The sequence below is a fragment of the Camelus dromedarius genome, chromosome 18, assembly GCF_036321535.1.
Source record: "Camelus dromedarius isolate mCamDro1 chromosome 18, mCamDro1.pat, whole genome shotgun sequence".
NCBI lineage: Eukaryota > Metazoa > Chordata > Mammalia > Artiodactyla > Camelidae > Camelus > Camelus dromedarius.
This window is the reverse complement of record NC_087453.1, coordinates 11,810,190-11,827,173: the sequence shown is the minus strand read 5'-3', so window position 1 is coordinate 11,827,173 and position 16,984 is coordinate 11,810,190. Positions and strand designations below refer to the sequence as shown.

The 16,984-nt window shown below is 45.5% G+C and overlaps 1 protein-coding gene across 2 annotated transcripts; it reads left to right on the top strand.

Moving 5' to 3' along the window:
- Nucleotides 1-24: 24 nt before the first annotated feature.
- DNTTIP1 (deoxynucleotidyltransferase terminal interacting protein 1) lies at nt 25-16,251 on the top strand. Of its 2 annotated transcripts, XM_010978598.3 has the most exons (13): nt 26-192; nt 779-849; nt 1,705-1,801; nt 6,797-6,895; nt 7,721-7,789; nt 8,052-8,108; nt 8,358-8,416; nt 9,345-9,390; nt 10,530-10,588; nt 10,690-10,750; nt 13,961-14,032; nt 15,725-15,780; nt 15,893-16,251. In XM_010978598.3, exons 1-13 carry the CDS (start codon nt 88-90, stop codon nt 16,029-16,031), a joined length of 990 nt encoding a protein of 329 aa, XP_010976900.2. In that variant the 5' UTR covers nt 26-87; the 3' UTR covers nt 16,032-16,251. The 2 variants fall into 2 exon arrangements, with proteins under 2 accessions (XP_031289581.1, XP_010976900.2); XM_031433721.2 differs by lacking the exon at nt 13,961-14,032 and having other exon boundaries at nt 25-192.
- Nucleotides 16,252-16,984: the final 733 nt, after the last annotated feature.

Here is a 16,984-nt window from a genome sequence, read left to right as displayed (position 1 = left end):
CCGGCGGGCGGCGCTCTCCAATGACGTCACAGGGCCACTTTCCGGCCGGTGGCAGAGTCGCGCTGAAGTTGTGGGGTCGGGGGCGCTATGGGGGCCACTGGCGACGCCGAGCAGCCGCGGGGACCCGGCGGGGCAGAGCGGGGCGGTCCCGAGCTGGGAGACACGGGCTCAGCTGGGCAGCTGGTTCTTACGGTGAGGGTGCTCCCGAGGAGGCCCCGGCCAGGCCTGGGCTCGGGCGGGGCAGGGCCTCGGGCTCCCGGGGACCCTGGCCCGCGGGCGAGAGAACGTGGTGGCTGGTGCTGCCGAGGGGGTTGGCGTTGTCTCAGTCCGACGACCTGGCTTCAAATTCTGGTGCCGCCCTCCTAGCTAGGTGACGTGGGCCGGTCCTGTCGAGCCCCTGAGCTCCAGTTTCCTCTTCTCGAAAATGGAGATGCTTAGTACCTGCCTCGTAAAGTTGTTGTGGGGAGGGATATAACTGCCGGTAAAGCGCCCAGCACATCATCTGGCGCGGAGTTGGTCCTCGGTAAACACTGGTTCCCTTCCTCCAGAGGTTCCTGAGAAGGTGGGGTTGGGACTTTGGAGGGAGGAAAGTTTTCCTTAGTTCCTCTTCTCTGTCAGGGCCTTCCAACCGCTGCCCACCAACGCCCTCTCCCCAAGGTGGGAGAGGTAGTGACAGCACCTGAGAGGTGGGGATGTCTGGGTTTAACATGATCCCCACCCTCCACCTTCACCCCAGTGTCACGGACCTCTATGACATCTGCCCCCTTGGTCCCCACAGAACCCTTGGAACATAATGATAAAGCACCGGCAGGTGCAGCGAAGGGGCCGCCGCTCACAGATGACGACAAGGTAAGGCTGGCCTTGGTTGGGACTTCCCTCCCAGGCACTGGCATGGAAGGCAGCTTTTAGGTCTCCTCTGCACAGTGCTGAGAAGAGATCGTCCGCCAGTAGAAAGAGCACCGGACTAGGAAAGAGGTGACCCAGATTCTGTAATTCTATGTGTGATCTTGATCAAGTCACTTCCCACTCTGAACTCATGTACAGAATGAGGGGGCAGGTTGATTAAACAATGCCTAAGATCCCTAACATTCACTGGCTCTGTGTTTGAAAGCTTCAAAGAGTCAGAATAGCATGGAAGTTAAGAAAAATGTGGGGCTTAGATAAACAAGGTCCTGCTGTATAGGACAGCAAACTATATTCAATATCTTATGATAACCTATATTGAAAAAGAATATATGTATAACTGAATCACTGTGCTATACACCAGAAACTCACACAACATTGTAAATCCACTATTCTGCAATTAAAAAAGAAAACAAGAAAAATGTGGGGGCTAATAATATTCATCTCAGGGAGAAGAGAGGGCACAGGATGGGTCTTTGGGATGCTGATTATATATATTTCTTGACCTGGGTAGTGATTAAATGAATGTTCACTAAAACTGTTAAAGCATATAGACTTTATCTGCATGACTAATATACTTCATAGAGCACTTTTAAAATAATACCCATTTCCTAGAGTTATGAGAATGAAATGAAGTGGTGCATCTGTGTGGTTTGCACAGAACCTGGACAATAGGTAGTTGTCAGTAAAAGCTGTCTGTTATTGTTGTTCAGGGATCCTATGTCTATAGTTGGCTGGGCAGACTAGGAAAGGATAAGTTTGGGACATGCCTCCTGACCTGTGTCTCCCTCCTGAATGCAGCTTCACAGATCCTGCCATCTCCATGGATCTCCTCCGAGCTGTCCTGCAGCCTAGCATCAATGAGGAGATCCAGACTGTCTTCAACAAGTACATGAAGGTGAGAAGGAAGAAAAGGTAAAAAATTAACAGGGAGAAAGATTCATGGGCAGTCCTTTCCTGTAGCACAGTCTCCCTGGCTCGAGTGCACATGGATGTCTAACGTTTTCCAATCTTTTTTTTTTTAACTTTTTTATTGAGTTATAGTCATTTTACAATGTTGTGTAAAGTTTTCCAATCTTGAACCCTTGAGAACGTTTTTCCCTTGTTGGCAGTAATTTGAATACCTCTTTTGCCAAGCTCTTATGAAAATGAAATGACTTTAATGTACTGAGCACTGTGCTTGAAACATAACAAGTGTTTTTAGTACTTGTTTAATAATATCACCATTGTTACTATTTGAAATTCTTTTCAAGACCTATAAATAAACTTCTGTGGCTGTCCCTGAATGTCCCATGTGGATGCTTCAAACCGAACACATTCAGAACTGAACTCTTTTTCTTCCAAAATCTCTTCCTCTTGTGTTTATTCATTTATTCCAGAAGTATTTACGGAGCGCCTACAATAATGCAGGTGCTATTTTAGGCACTAGGGATGTAGCAGCGAATAAAATGGATAATGTCCTTGCCCTCGTTAAGCAAATGTGTACTTTGTCAGGGAATACCAGAGCAAAGGGCATGAGAGTGATCCACAGGGAACAGAGGTGCTATTTCATAGGCTGTGGCTAGGAAAGCCCGCCGGTAAGAGGACATTTGAGCGAGGAAATAACAAGCCATAGAGATACTTGGAGAGGGGAAGCAGTCAGGCAGAGGGAACAAGGGCAAAGGCCTTGAGGCAGGCGTGCTTGGCACATTCCAGAGCAGCACAGTGGCCAGTGTGGCTGGAGCTGACCGAACCAGAAGAAGAGTTGTAGGCTAGATGATGAGGCAGGTAACGGGCTCAGCTCAGGCAGAACTTTGAAGCCATGGTAAGGACTTTGGATTTCATTACAAGTAAAATAGAGGCTCTTAGAGAGTTTTGAGCAGAGTTCATGAGCTGAACATTTTTAACGAGTCACTGTTACATAGAGAATAGTCTTCAAGAGGACCAGTGAGGAGGCTTGATGGTAGTGGATTGGGTGTTAGCAGTAAAGATAATGGAAAAGAGTCAGAGTCTGTGTATTTTAAAGGTGACAACAGGATTTGTTAATGATTCAGTTATGCAGAATAAAAGAAAAAGAGGTAAACAACTCCCCAGTTATTCGCCAGGGGCAACAGTAAAAATAGAATTGCCGCTGACTTGATATGAGGAAGGTGGGAACGAGCAGGGAAATCAGGAGCTCGGTTTTGAACAAGTTTGAATGGGATGACTGTTCACTTAGAAACCAGAAGCCAACGGCTCTGCCCTCTCTTCCATATTCCGTATCCAGTCGTGGGGTCCTGTACATCCTGCCTCACACGCTGTCCAGCGTGCCTTCTTCCTTGTCTCTGCCTTGGTTCAGGCCTTCGTGGTTTCTCATTCAGTCTCCCTCTAATCCCTCACTGCCTCTTGTTCTTCCCCTCTTACAGCCCACCCTCCACACGGCTGCCAGTCAGCTCGAAAATGTAAATCCAACAGTGCCGCTTCCCTCCTGAAAATCCCTCCATGGCTTTCCGTTATCTTCTGGGTGAGATCCAAATTCCTTAACGTGGTGTATATGGCCCACTGTGATCAGACCCCAGCCACACCCCACTGTATACCCTAGTTATTCCTATCCCTGATGTTTGCACATCTCAGGATGCGCCATGTATTCTCATGCCTCTGTACCTTTACATATGCAGCAATAAAGAGGTTAAGCCACTGGGAAAAGGCTAGACCAGGATCCAGTCTGGGGTTGTCTGCCTCTGAGCACTTCCTTGTTGCTTGTCCCAGTAGTGGATACCACAATTCTGGAACTTTCTCTCCTGGACAAATGCTGGATAAACAGTTTGTAGCTTCACATAGTCTGTGAAGATACCGACTTGCCGCACTTGTTTTTAGACAAGAGATAAATGACCTGATTACATCACAGCTTCAGATAAGTCCGCACTCTTGGTTGACCTCATCAGATGACTTTGTTTAATGATGTTTCCAAATCCCAGCTACCCATTTTCTTAAAAGTCCTTAGAATAATAACTTCTAGAAATACCTGTTCTCATCCAAGACTTGTTAATTTTATTGACTTATTTCTGTTATTACTAAGTACATGCCCTTTTTAAAAAGCGGTCTAGTAAGGTAGCTTATAAAATGGATTGATGGGTGGATAAATGGGATGGGCAAATGGATATCTGATAGCAGATATAGCAAAATATTATTTATAGACTCTAAGTAGGTAGGTATTAGTAGTCACTGACTGAATAATTCTTCCAACTTTTCCATATGTTTGAAATTTTTCATAAAATATTGGGAAAAAAATAATACAAATATTTGAAAAGTAAAAATCAAAAGTCACTAATACTCACCTCCCACAGATACCAAACTGTTAACAGTGACCATAGTCTCCTGAATTTATTTGTGTGTGCACAGGCATGCATGTTTAAAAAATATATAGGGTCATTTTACACACACTGTTCTGCAATTCGATTTTTACATTTAACAATATATTTTGTGGCTAGTGAGGCATTGTTTCACAGTGGCCTATATGACTAAGAGCTTTATAATCTTTTTGATATTTTTGACAAACTTGCCAAAAAATTGAACGACAGGTAAAGTCTTTTTAACTTAGAACTCACTTTGAGATACGATATAGGATGAGGGGGCACCTGAAATAGCTCAAAAATGTGTTCTCTCTCATTAAAAAGAGAGAGAGAAAACTAAGTAGGTGTTTGGTAGGTTCAATGACATGGTAAGTGTGTCAAATAAGAAGGAACATGAAGCCCTTCTTCAGCTTGTGTCCGTACAGGTATGTATGCAAAGTGTTCCAGCAATGATGGGATATTCTCTGCCCTGGCGTAAAGTGTTGTCTGTCATCAAAATGGGGACTGAACCAAGTATCAGCGAGATTCCCTAACTGACTTACATGCAACGGCAGCCACAGCATCCTTTTGAAAGATGATGGCACACGTGGCTCAAGTCCATTCTGTCCATTAAACAAACAGTCGGGGCTCTGGGAAACCCGAGACATGGCTCGAGAGGCTGCTTGGTCTTAGTTTCCCCTGGCTCCCTGATAAACCTCACTTCTTTTTACCTCCTTGCATTCCTTCACCCACCATAGTGTGTTTAAGATGACTCCATTTGTAAATAGACATTGGCAGGAAGATTTCTGTAGAATGGCAGAAACAGTCTACCAGCAATGCCTGACCTGTCATGTCCGTAACCCTGGGGGCAAAAATACTAATATATATATTTATATGTGTATATATATGTACATAAATATATATGTATATTGTGGTCCCATTTGTAGGTCAGCACATGATAGCTGACCCTGATTCTTTTGTAATAGTTGCAAAGTAATCTGTTGTATGGCTATACCACAGTTTAATTAGCTAGCCCCTAGAACATTCATATTGTTTATAATTTTTCTCTGTTACGGACAATGCTACATTGAACACTTTGAATGTATATCTTTGTTAACCTATGAGAATATTTCTGGGGGATAAATTTCTGAAGATGGAGTCGGGGTATTCTTCCGTCAAGAAAATTTCTCTCCAGAAAGGTGGTGCCATTTTGCATTTCTGCCAGTAGCGTTTGAGAATTTCTTATTCATGACTGGATTTCATCCTCAGGTCAAGAAGTAACTTACACTTACCCCTGTATATTCATTGCGCTGCCCATCTCATTGGTTGGTTGTAAAATACCCAGATTATTTTAACTAGCTGTCACTTAGCCAGTAGTCAACATTGAACACCAGTATTAATCTCCAGTTTCTAGTTTTTTGTTTTGAAGTCAAACTCATCTGATGTTTCCATTTAATTTTGCCTGCAGAATTTTCTTCCTGAATTCTTGAGATCTCCAATCCAGTGCTTTCACACTCTTCTCCTTGGTTTGATGTCAACAACAAAGGTGTCTGACCTTGCTAAATATAAAATGATTGTACTTCCCTATAGTTGTCTCCCGCAGGAGAAGCACTGGTTATAGGTTCCAGGATTTTTCTATTCCCCAGAGAGAACCGACACTTTCTTCTAGAGACATGAACTCGCATTATGAGTGTGTTCCCAGTATCTCGGTTTGGGGCCTCACATCACCTTGTCCATTGGTGTTTTCAGGCTCAAGTTCTCCCTCTTACCCAGTGGAGGAACCTTCTGCCTTCCCTATCCCTGGCCATTGGGGGTTGCTGATATCCTGGGGCCCTGGCCAAGTCTTACTCCTCCCACCATGCAGATGTTTCTTTCAGATTGGGCAAAGTCAGAATTCTATTAGGCTTTTCTACTCTCTGGATCTTTTCTGGCCTACCCTGACGTGTTCATCTTGGGCACTGCCATTCTTTATTTTTCTTCTATGGAAGTAAGACATTCTAGAAATACGGTATAGAAATTGAGTAGATATGGATAAGCAAAAGAAAAAAAAGGAAACAGTCACTGTATCACCTGTTTTATTCTCATATAGTATGTTCTTAGAGTTATTTTGTCTCTCCGTGTTTGCTTTTTGCTATTTTACATAAATAGGCTCACACTATCTCAGTCTATTTTATAACTTTCATCCACTTGGCAATATATCGTGAATACCTTTTCATGTCAAAAGATATGTTCTCCTATACTATCCTTACTGTGATTTCCAATATTTTTGTATTTCTTCATGGTGTGGGTATTCCATAATTTACCTGAGTTGTGCTTGGACATTTAGGTTATCTTTTGAGTTTTATACTGTCTACACATTAACACTGGAACGACCCTCCTTTGGGCACATCCATGATGATTCTCCTTAAGAGAGGCTCGAGTGGGGAAGTAGAACCTGGGATATGAACCTGGTCTGGCTGACCTCAAAGCCATGCTCATAACTACCTTTCCCCTCTTTGTGCGGGTAGGATAAAAGCTTCTCTTTTCTATTCACTTCCCTTCAAGTTTGATGCAAATCAGCAGGACTTCTGACCTTGTCCTCTATCGTACGTACTTCTCCCTAGTTCTTCCAGAAAGCAGCACTGAACGTACGAGACAACATCGGGGAAGAAGTGGACGCAGAGCAGCTGATCCAGGAGGCCTGTCGGAGCTGCCTGGAGCAGGTGAGACCGAAGAGAAGAGATGTAGGCACAAGGCTTGGCCCTCAGGGCTCGGCTAAGAAATGTGGTCCCATCATCAGTGATGTTGTCGGGGGGAGGCCCAGCAAGCTTCTTACATCTAGATCAGGCTTGGAGCTGTTGCCAACAGAACGGGACAGAAGTGGCTACTCCAAGTACTGTGGTAGATGCTTTTGCCTGCATTAGTTCATTTACATCTCAGAAGAAACCCAGTGCAGAAGGCGTGTTTTCATCCCTAATTTCTAAGCCTAGTTTGTGGCTTAGAACAAGCAAGAGGCAGAGTAGCTAAGGTCTGGCTCACCTCTGCAAGTGCTTGGTGACTTGATCCTCCAAGTAGTCATAACCCCTTTTGGTATCACGAGAACTAGCAGCCTTTCTGCCTCCCTGCCTCTCAAGGTGTGGTCAGGAGGCATGACATCAGGTCTAGAAATGGCTGTGTTCTCAAGATAGTAGTGAACCTGTTTTCATGTGTCAGCTGCTGTTATTAATAGGAATTGTCAGTATCACCCAGATTCTGTACTTGACTGTGAAACCATTAGATGTCAGAGATGGAAATTTCTTCATAACCATAGCCACAAGGACTGGCTTGAGTTTTTTCTAATGCTTACTTTTTCTAATTTTTCAACAATGATCATTAATCACTCATGTCTTTTTTAAAAATAGGTACCTATTTATATGCATATCTCAGAGTGCCTTTATACTGACCACGAAAGAGTTTTAACCCAATCTGAAGTTGTGTCTATAAAAATGGAGGCAGAGAGGCTCACGCACCAAGCTAACGACTATTAACACTTGGTCTTTCCTCTTCAGGCTAAACTACTATTTTCAGATGGAGAAAAAGTAATACCCAGATTGACCCATGAGCTTCCGGGGATAAAGGTCAGAGTCACTGGGTCCTAGGGTCTTGGCGGGGGAGACTGATTAGACTGGGAGACAGGTAAAGTCTGTGGTTCTGGGGAGGCTCCACGAACTGCCCATTTGTGGGACCAGGTCCAAATAGCATCATGCTGGGAGGGTATCTGTGTCCCGGCTTAGGGAAGGGCTAGAGGGTGTGGTCCAGGGGCTCTGCCTTATGCAACCCCAGGGGACCCGCAGCTCCAGGGCACTGGCCTCCCACTGACTCCCTCCCCTCTTCCTCCAGCGTGGCCGGCAGACAGAAGAAGAATGTGCCCATCGAGGAAGCCCTGTTCCCAAAAAGGTAGACCATCTCCTCGTTTTCTGGCTGGGAAAAGGCCCTGCAGCTCCCGAAGGGGTGGGCTTCCTCAGGGCACCTTTGGGCCTAAGTAGCATGAGAGGCAGGAACCTTGGGAACCGTCACCCTCCCCGTTCACTTGCAAGTGTCATTTGGTCTCATTGGAAAACCATTTCCACCGAGTGACCCTGGACCTGCCAGTGGCATGGGGGCTTCCCACAGGGTCAGGCCTCTGACAGCTGTTCTTTGTGGCAGAGAAAGGGACGGCCTCCTGGACACATCCTGTCAAATGACCGGGCAGCCGCAGGCATGGTGTGAGTACAGGCCAACAGAGCCAAAGGGAGGAGCAGGGAGGGAGTGGGCCCAGAGGAAGAGGCCAGAGTTCTGTGTCTGGTGAAATCAGATCCATCTGGTTCGGTCCCCGTGGAGGAGAGTTACTCTGGTTTGAGTGGCGGGGAAAGAAGGCAGTGAGGAGGAGGTTGTCTTATCCTGGTTTTGCCCCAGAACAGTTCAGCCCAGCTTCATTAAACACCAGAGGTTTATTTTTTGGTTTTTTATTAGTAGTGTGTATTGAATGCTTATAAATGTGCTGTAACTGGCTCAACACCTTAAGTATTTTACCTTTTAATCCTTACAGCGACTCTCTAATGAAGATATAATTAATTTTGCAGATAAAGAAACAGACTCAGAATTACTTCCCAAAGTCACACAGCTAATAAGGGGCAAAATATACTACATTGCCTCCAGGATGGTCATTTTCAAAGATTTTTTAAGCAACAGAATCTTTTTTTCAAACAGATCTTTATGTGGAAGCCCAATATATAAAGCGGATAAAGCCACACTGGTCTGGTTAAGAGGGATGGAGATAGTTTGAAACCACTAGCCTAGGAGATGGACTTGTAGTAATCCTCATACCTTAGATTTGTTGCCTCCCTGAAGCAAGTTCATTCCTAACTTAGATAAGATAAGGAGTTGCTGTTGTTACCGCCTTTTGACAGATGTGAAAACTGCAGCCCAGATTGGTTCCTGGACTTGCACACACAGCTAGGCGGTGTCAGAGCAAGTCCTAATAGCTTCTAGTGCCGTGCTTTCTTCCCTTTGGACCTCCTCTAATGGGAACCAGGAGGCAGTACGCCCAGGGCCAGACTGAGGGAGTAGGAGGGACTCCCACCAGCAGCAGGCTTTCTTCCAGGCCTCGACCTGACCTTGGAAAATTCACCCTTCTTCTTTCCTTCCAATCAGATGGAAGCCAAAATCCTGCGAACCAATTCGCCGGGAAGGCCCTAAGGTACGATCATGTGAGCATGGCGGTGACCGCTCTCCCAGGCTGTGGGCCCCACCGTGAGGGAAAGGGGCCGGGGCTGGTGAAGGGTGTGTGCACACCAGTCCAGTCCCATTTTTCCCTTCTCACCCCACCTGCCAACGCTGGCCTTTCAGAAGGATCCCAAGTAGGGACTGGAATTAGGAGCAAAACAGAGAAGGCATGGTCTTTGCTGATGCATTCTCCCTGTAAAAGCTAGTTGTCATTAATATTTACTCAGTATTAACATGGCACAGGCACTGCCCAAAATCTTTCGTGTGGATTATCTCATTTAAACTTTATAACAACCCTATGAGATAGATTCTGTTTCCCTTCTATGATTCAGGAGTGTTCTGCCCTACCTTACGGACACAGTTCCTGTCCCCCCTTTGTCCTACTGCTGTCCCAGCTCAGGCCCCCATCTTTCAAAACTGCTCTATGACGATAGTCTCTGAACCACTCGCCCTGCCTGCAGTCTTGCGCCTTCTCATCCAATAGCCTCATTGCGGAAGAGTGAGCTCTCTTTAACACACATCTGGCTCTCCCTGTTTAGAGGGAGAGTTGCCTACAGAATAAATAAAACCCATCCACGTAGTGTAGTAGGGCCCCAGCCCCTCTGTGCTTCCCTCTCCAGCCTCATCAGTCGCCACTCCCTAATCTGCACCCTCTTTCAGCAACACAGACTCACTATGGCTTTTCCAACAAGCCAACCCAACTCTTAACCAGCCTTTGTTCACGCTGCCCCCTCTTCTCCCCTCTAGCCTGTCCAGCTGGTGCTCACCCTTTCAGAATCAACTTAGGAATTAGCCTTTCAAGGAATTCTTCCTGTTACCGCCTCTTTGACTCCCCTCACTCCTTGCACCCACCTCATGTCATTGCCCATGTCAGGATGGTAGATTATCTGTATGTACGTTTGAGGCCTCCTGGAGGACAGAGACTGTCTCTTACTCATTCCCTTACCCCAAGTATGTAGCACAGGGCCTCGTATATTGGAAGTACTCAGTTTCTTGAATGAACTGTTTGTTAAATAATGGACTAGGGTCGTTGTCGGAGAGGGCAGGGGAGGAGTGTTTCTATCCTGCCCACCAGATTAACCTCAACCTCGAGCCTCTCTATTTTTTGCATAGTGGGACCCAGCTCGGCTGAATGAATCGACCACCTTTGTGTTGGGATCTCGAGCCAACAAGTAAGTCTAAAGAGCTTTTGTGCTGTGGTGGGGGAAGCTCAGGGGTCCACCACTAGGATGGCAGCTGCTGGAATGCTTACCCCTCATCTCTTACTTTTCAGGGCCCTGGGAATGGGGGGCACCAGAGGAAGAATCTACATCAAGCACCCACACCTCTTTAAGGTAGGTGAGTGCCGTGCCGGGAGCTAGGCAAGCCGTTGCAGTGGAGTCGATGGCACTGGGAGCTGTAGGTGGCACAGAGAAGCTTGGAATAAACACTGATCCAGGAGTCAGGACATCTGGGGTCTAGCTGCCCCTGTGCCCTTAACCTTTGCCTTTTGTAATTTACTCAACACCTCTGTGCCTCCATGATGACAGCTACCTTCCTTGTGTGTTTACTGTGTACCAGAGAGGGTTTCAGTGCTCCGCTAATGTTATCTCAGGGAACTGTCCTTTAAGATAGGTATTGTTATCCTTATTTTACAAATTTAAAACAAAATTAAACAAAACAAATGTTGAGAAAGGCTAAGTTACTTGCCCAAAATTACTCAGCTAATAAGTGGTGATTCAGGATTCTAATCCAGGTCTGTGTTCAGCAAAGCCCGAGCTCTTAACCATGGCGTTATTCAGTTGTCTGTAAAGTAGCTTGGAGCAAGGCAGCAGTCCTAACCTTATTCAGAGAAGACACCTCTCCTGAGCTGTGCTCTGGTCACCGCTATTTGAGAAAATAATGGAGGTGGGGGGAGCATAAATTCAAAGTTTTTGTATTTTATCAGTCCAAACATACTAGAAAAATAGTAATGTGCATGTGTTCACGACATGTTTTTTTGCCCCTGTACTCCAGATTTGGTGCCCCTTGCCAGAACTACACAGCTCCTTGGGGTCCCAGAATCATGAGCTTTGTCTGCTACATTCTGTGCAAGTTCAAGTTCTTTGAAGGGCAGACGTACTTCCTCTTAATTTTTTGGTCTTATACTTTGGGATTCCCAACACCCAGTTTGGCCTGCTTGCTGCTACTTCAATTTTCTCTCTTAGTGTCTTCGCTCCTGTGGTTCCCTTTGATGACCTTCCTCCCTCACCCTTTTCTCTGCCCGATACCCTGTAAGATGCGTGCCTTCAAGACCCTTGCTTGCATCATCCCCCAAATGGATATGCTCTTCGGCCCACTTTCACTTCCTGTTGCATGACAGTTAAGAGTGTCCTTTCAGTCCTGGTACTAGCTGTGTGATAGTGGGCAAGTGGCTGCACATTTCTGAGCCTGTCTTGTCATCTGTAAAGGAAGAATGATGCAAACCAACCTTTAGGGTTAGCAGAATTAAGACAGGGCAGTAAAGCACCGCGCACAGCGCCTGGCATAGCAAGGGCTCAGCAAACGGCCATCATTATTAGCAGCATAAACCCCAGGTCTTAGACCCATCGTTTGTAATGCACTCCCAGCCCACACTCTCATTAGCAGGGGACGCTACCTCTCATTTTAATCTTTCCAGTCTACTAAGTGGGGGAAAATGTTTTTCATTGTTTTATTTTTAATTGTCTATTAGTGAAGATAAGCATCTTTTCATCCATTTAAAGTCAATATTTGTATTTCTTCTGTAAATTGCCTATTATAACTTCTGCCCATTTTTCTATCCTTCTAAAGGCATTATTCAATTTTTTATTTTCCTTTTTAATTTTTTTAAGTTATAGAAATAATATACAAATCCATTCTTGTTATAAAAAGAGTCAGACAATACACAGAAGCTAATAGAGAGCAAAACACAAAGTTCCCTTTCACCCTTGACTCTGACTCTCCGCTTTTAGAGATCACTTCCCCTCTCCCCCACAACATGGTAGCATCCTTCAGACCCCTCCCTATGTGTGCGTGTTTGTGTTTCTTGGTCCTTTAGTGATATTTTGTTCTTGTTATTGGGCTCATACGATATATGTATTTCTCTGATTTTCTGACTTTTTTTTCACCCCCAAGATTCATTCATTCATTGAATAAATATTTATCAAGTACTGAGCATTCTCAAAGTGCCAGAGATACAGCAATGGACGAAACAGACACACACAACTCCTTGCCCTCACAGAGCTTACATTCTAATGGGCAAGCTATGGGCTGTGGGCCAGATCCAGCCTGTTGCCTGTTTTTGTCCAACTCAGGGTTTTTACATTTTTAAAGGGTGATTTTTTTTTTTTTTAATGAAGGATATGTGACAAAGATGTTATGGCCAGCAAAGCCTAAAATATTTACTAACTGGCCCTGACCACTGTAAATCTAGTGGATAATATCTTAGAGATTTGTCCATGTTATTAAGTCTCCCTCATTTTACTTCTAACAGCTGTGTAGAATTCATAGAATAGATATTTTATCATTTATTACATTGTTCCCATGTTTATGGACATTTTAAGGTTTTTCCAACAATTTTGCTTTTAGAAAGAATGCTACACCAAACATCCTTGTGTACACGTATGGGTGATTCTGAAGGATAAATCTCTGTAAATGGGATTCCTGAGTCAGAAAGTACATACTTTAAAATTTTTTTATTAATATCTATATTACATGGGAAGTGACATAATTAAACTCAAAAGGTAGTAACTATATAGATTTCCCAGCTTGGTCTCCATTTCAAATGTTCTGCTTATTTTGTAAAACCTACCTTTACTGAGTCAGTTATGTGTCAGTTACTTTATTTACCACCTTCTATGCACTGTCTTGTTTACTCTTGACAACAACCCTCTCAGTGTTAATACTCTCTGTTTTACAAATAAGGAAACTGTATCTCGAGGAAATTATTGCCCAGATTTACACCATTCAATAAGTAGCAAAAACCAGAATTTCTGAACCAAGTTTTTTTCTTTTCTTTTCTTTTCTTTTCTTTTTTTTTTAACACACCACCCTCTAGAGGCCCACCAGGCTGGATTGGCTGCCCACGCATGCAGAGTATGCGGCCTGCCTACAACCCTTGCCTGCCATGCACGTTCCATGTAGGCTGAGCTCTGAACCCCAAAACTAAGTTCTGCCTCCCCCAGAACATGAAGTATGATTTTTGTTTTAGAAAATACGGTCTCCATAGTAGTCACATGTGTTGTAAGTTACTTCATTTCTGCAAACAGGAGTGGAGCTCTAAAATAATAGTCACCAGTGCTCACCAGTTTGCCAGAGATGCTGTGTTTTCAGAAGGGAAAGAGGCAGGAATTAGAAATATACTCATGTCTGGAAACTGGGTCCCGTGCTCTGGCTGCCTGGGCTCAGCTCCACTTGCTCTGCAGAGTCTGGTGAGCGCTCTGCATCCAGCAGGCTAGACGAGGTCCTATTGGCAGGAACTGCTCAAGGGCTGAGAGTATATTCTGGGATCAAGTGCGAGAAGCCCATCACACTAGGCTAATGTCTCCCCCATGACTTCCTCACAGTATGCAGCTGACCCCCAGGACAAGCACTGGCTGGCCGAGCAGCATCACATGCGGGCAACAGGGGGGAAGATGGTAAGCATTGTTCTTACATGCCACTGCCACAGAGCCACCCAGCCCAGGGACCAGGGTTTGGGCTACTGGTGACAGCTTACCTCCAAATATGAGAGACTCTCCAGGCCCAACGAATATGGAAAGAGAGCGTTGTAACGATAGAGAGGACCCATCCCTTCGTGCTGAAGACCAGACTGTAATCCCCGCTTCCCTTCCCTGCCTCTCGGTCTCCCGCACACTGCCCCTCACCCTCCCACTTCACCCCCTCATAGTCATACTATATTATCTGTATACAAGGATAGCAGGTACAAGACACAGCACTACTTTTCCCTCACTTTGCTGCTCACTGACAGATTCCACTCATGGATCACAGCACTCTTCCCCAGACGCAGCTGTGGAACCCTTGTCAGCACAGCACTTTAGGCAGCACCCCTTTTCGGAAGGAGTTAGCACATGTGATGGAACTTGTTTTCCACACTTGGCAGCTCCTTCCAGAATCACCTACCTCTACTTAAAGAGTTCTCAGCCCATATCAAGCAACAACCTTAGGAAAATCATGGTTGCCTGTGTTCCAGGACTATCATGGAGGGCTTTGTCCATCACATGCAGTGTCCCCCACCTGAAGACTCACTTAGTCTCTCCACTGGGACTGCTCCTATTAGAATTCATGGCCTCGCAAACCAGAGTGCCAGCTCCTTTCTGGCAATGAAAGCCATCTTTTCTTGTTGTTGTTGGGGGGAGGTAATTAGGTTTGCTTATTTATTTATTTATTTTTCAATGGCAAGTCCAGGACCTCGTGCATGCTAGGCGTGCACTCTACCACTGAGCTACCCCTCCCTGCTTTTATTGTATTTTCTACTCTATGCTATACTCTTTCAAAAAAGATTTCAGGGAGCTTACCATTGACACATAACATAAATAAGAAGCAGGGAAAAAAGGAAAAGCAGGATCTAAAATTAAGCCACAAGCAAGACTTGTTGTAAAACGAGTTTTATTTTAAATTCCCGACCTGGGAGACCTATGCACTTCTATAGGTTTTCACAAATTCAGCTCCAGGGCCTACTCAGGAATACCTAATCAGCTACATAGTTCACAGTGCCCCTAAGATGAAGAGTCAGATGACTCGAGGGACACACAGTGATTCCTGACCCTAACACTGGAAAGAAGTCTCTCCCACAGAAGACTCTCTTGTGATGAACCACACTCCCCCTATGGTAAGGTCACAAGAGGGTTCTCCCGCTGCAAACCATGGTATTGTGCCAGAGCAGTTCTGTGGGTCCCAGGACAACACAGCCCAGTTACTAGACAGCAGTGCAATTTATCATGTTTTCCCTTTTGCCACAAAGTTCAAAACCAAAGTAGTTCGAGAGTTCACATATGGTTTCCTCCTGATTTCCTGTTTCCATGTATATTTTGCTTGTTCTCTGGCCCTTTCATTTTAAGCCACCTCAGGGTCCTTTTTCAACAGAGGCAGTGGCTATAAATAAATTAGTCACCACTCCCCATTCTCCCACCCATAAAATTTCTACTTGAGTGGAAGATTGTCTCAGGGAACTATTCCCCAGTCTCCCCCTACTTACTCTCCCTTGCTAAATTATAAACTATGACTACACCCCCTCGCTTCCAGCCCTTACATTAAGCAAATGTTTGATAAAGTGTTGAATTGGACTGAAATGAATCAAGCAATGATGACTCTCCTTTGCTCCTGCCCAGGCTTACCTTCTCATTGAGGAGGACATCCGGGACCTCGCTGCCAGTGATGACTATAGGTAAAACCAGTGATCTGTCCGTTACCCTCCCCCTGCCCCACAGTAGCCCCTGGGATGAACCTGGACCTGTATCCTCCCTTGCTCCAACTCTCCTCCTCACTGTCTGTTCCAGAGGATGCCTGGACTTGAAGTTAGATGAACTGAAATCCTTTGTCCTACCCTCCTGGATGGTTGAGAAGATGCGAAAGTACATGGAGACACTACGGACAGAAAATGAGCATCGCACTGTTGAAGCACCTCCGCAGACCTGAACCCACATCCCCAGCTACTCTTGGCAGCCCTCCTCCAAGTCCCTCTTACCCACATGGCTGAGGTCAATGCTGGGACTGCTCCATTGGATTTCAGCGGCATTAAGCTATGCCTGGGCTAGTTTGTAGTGACTCACTGCAGAGCACCCCCAGACTGGCATGTGGTTCTATATTTGTAAAGTTATTGGGATAAGAAGCAATTAAACAGTTTGTAATAAACACAGATGGTGAGCCTGCTGTGCGGTCTGCCTGTGGGGGCTGACAGAACATCAAGGGCTCTGGAGGAAGTGGGTGTAGGCAAAAATGACGAGGCACCCCTCCCCCATCCCTGCTTAGCCCCAGGAAGCCCAGTGCCTCATGCATGTCTGTTTTGTGAGGAAGCTGGGAACACCCTGTACCTTGCCAGCCTTCCCAGTCCCTCTGTTTTTTATTTCCTCACCCAACTAAGGTATGGAAGTAGCAGAATGTGATGGCTGGCACCATGGGAGGTTGATGACAAACCAGAAGAAAAATGTAGAGTGACTTTTATCACCCCTATTTTGTAGGTTAAAACATTAAATATGTGCCCAAGGTAACACAGCAAACCGTTGGAGATGCAGCCTTTCAACCTGTTTTCCAATAGGGAGTCTCCTGCTCTGGTCATCAGCCCCTAGTTTTTCCCCTTGCCTGAATTTTCAGACACTAACCAGAGTGTCCAGGACATTAATAATACGTTGGGGAGTTCGGGTTCTGGCTTGAGGGAAGAGTGCCAGGGCCACGAGATTGGAACCCTTCCCTTCCCTTGGGAGTAGGCATCCTAGCCGGAAGTTCAACCTAAAGAGATTCATCCCACGTGGACTTTTCCTGGACCCTTTAATGGTCGGCGTTTTCCAAAGGCCACCAATCCGTTACAGGTCCGTTAATTAATGACAGCGTCTCTTGCCAATCATTCAGAAGCAGGATCCCGCCGCCCAATA

What these genes read in the sequence shown, in the direction of transcription:
- DNTTIP1 (XM_010978598.3), top strand. Translation starts at nt 88, where the DNA reads ATGGGGGCCACTGGCGACGCCGAGCAGCCGCGGGGACCCGGCGGGGCA. An exon ending in CTGGGCAGCTGGTTCTTACG is followed by an intron (nt 193 to 778) that starts GTGAGGGTGCTC and finishes TGGTCCCCACAG; the next exon opens with AACCCTTGGAACATAATGAT. An exon ending in CGCTCACAGATGACGACAAG is followed by an intron (nt 850 to 1,704) that starts GTAAGGCTGGCC and finishes TCCTGAATGCAG; the next exon opens with CTTCACAGATCCTGCCATCT.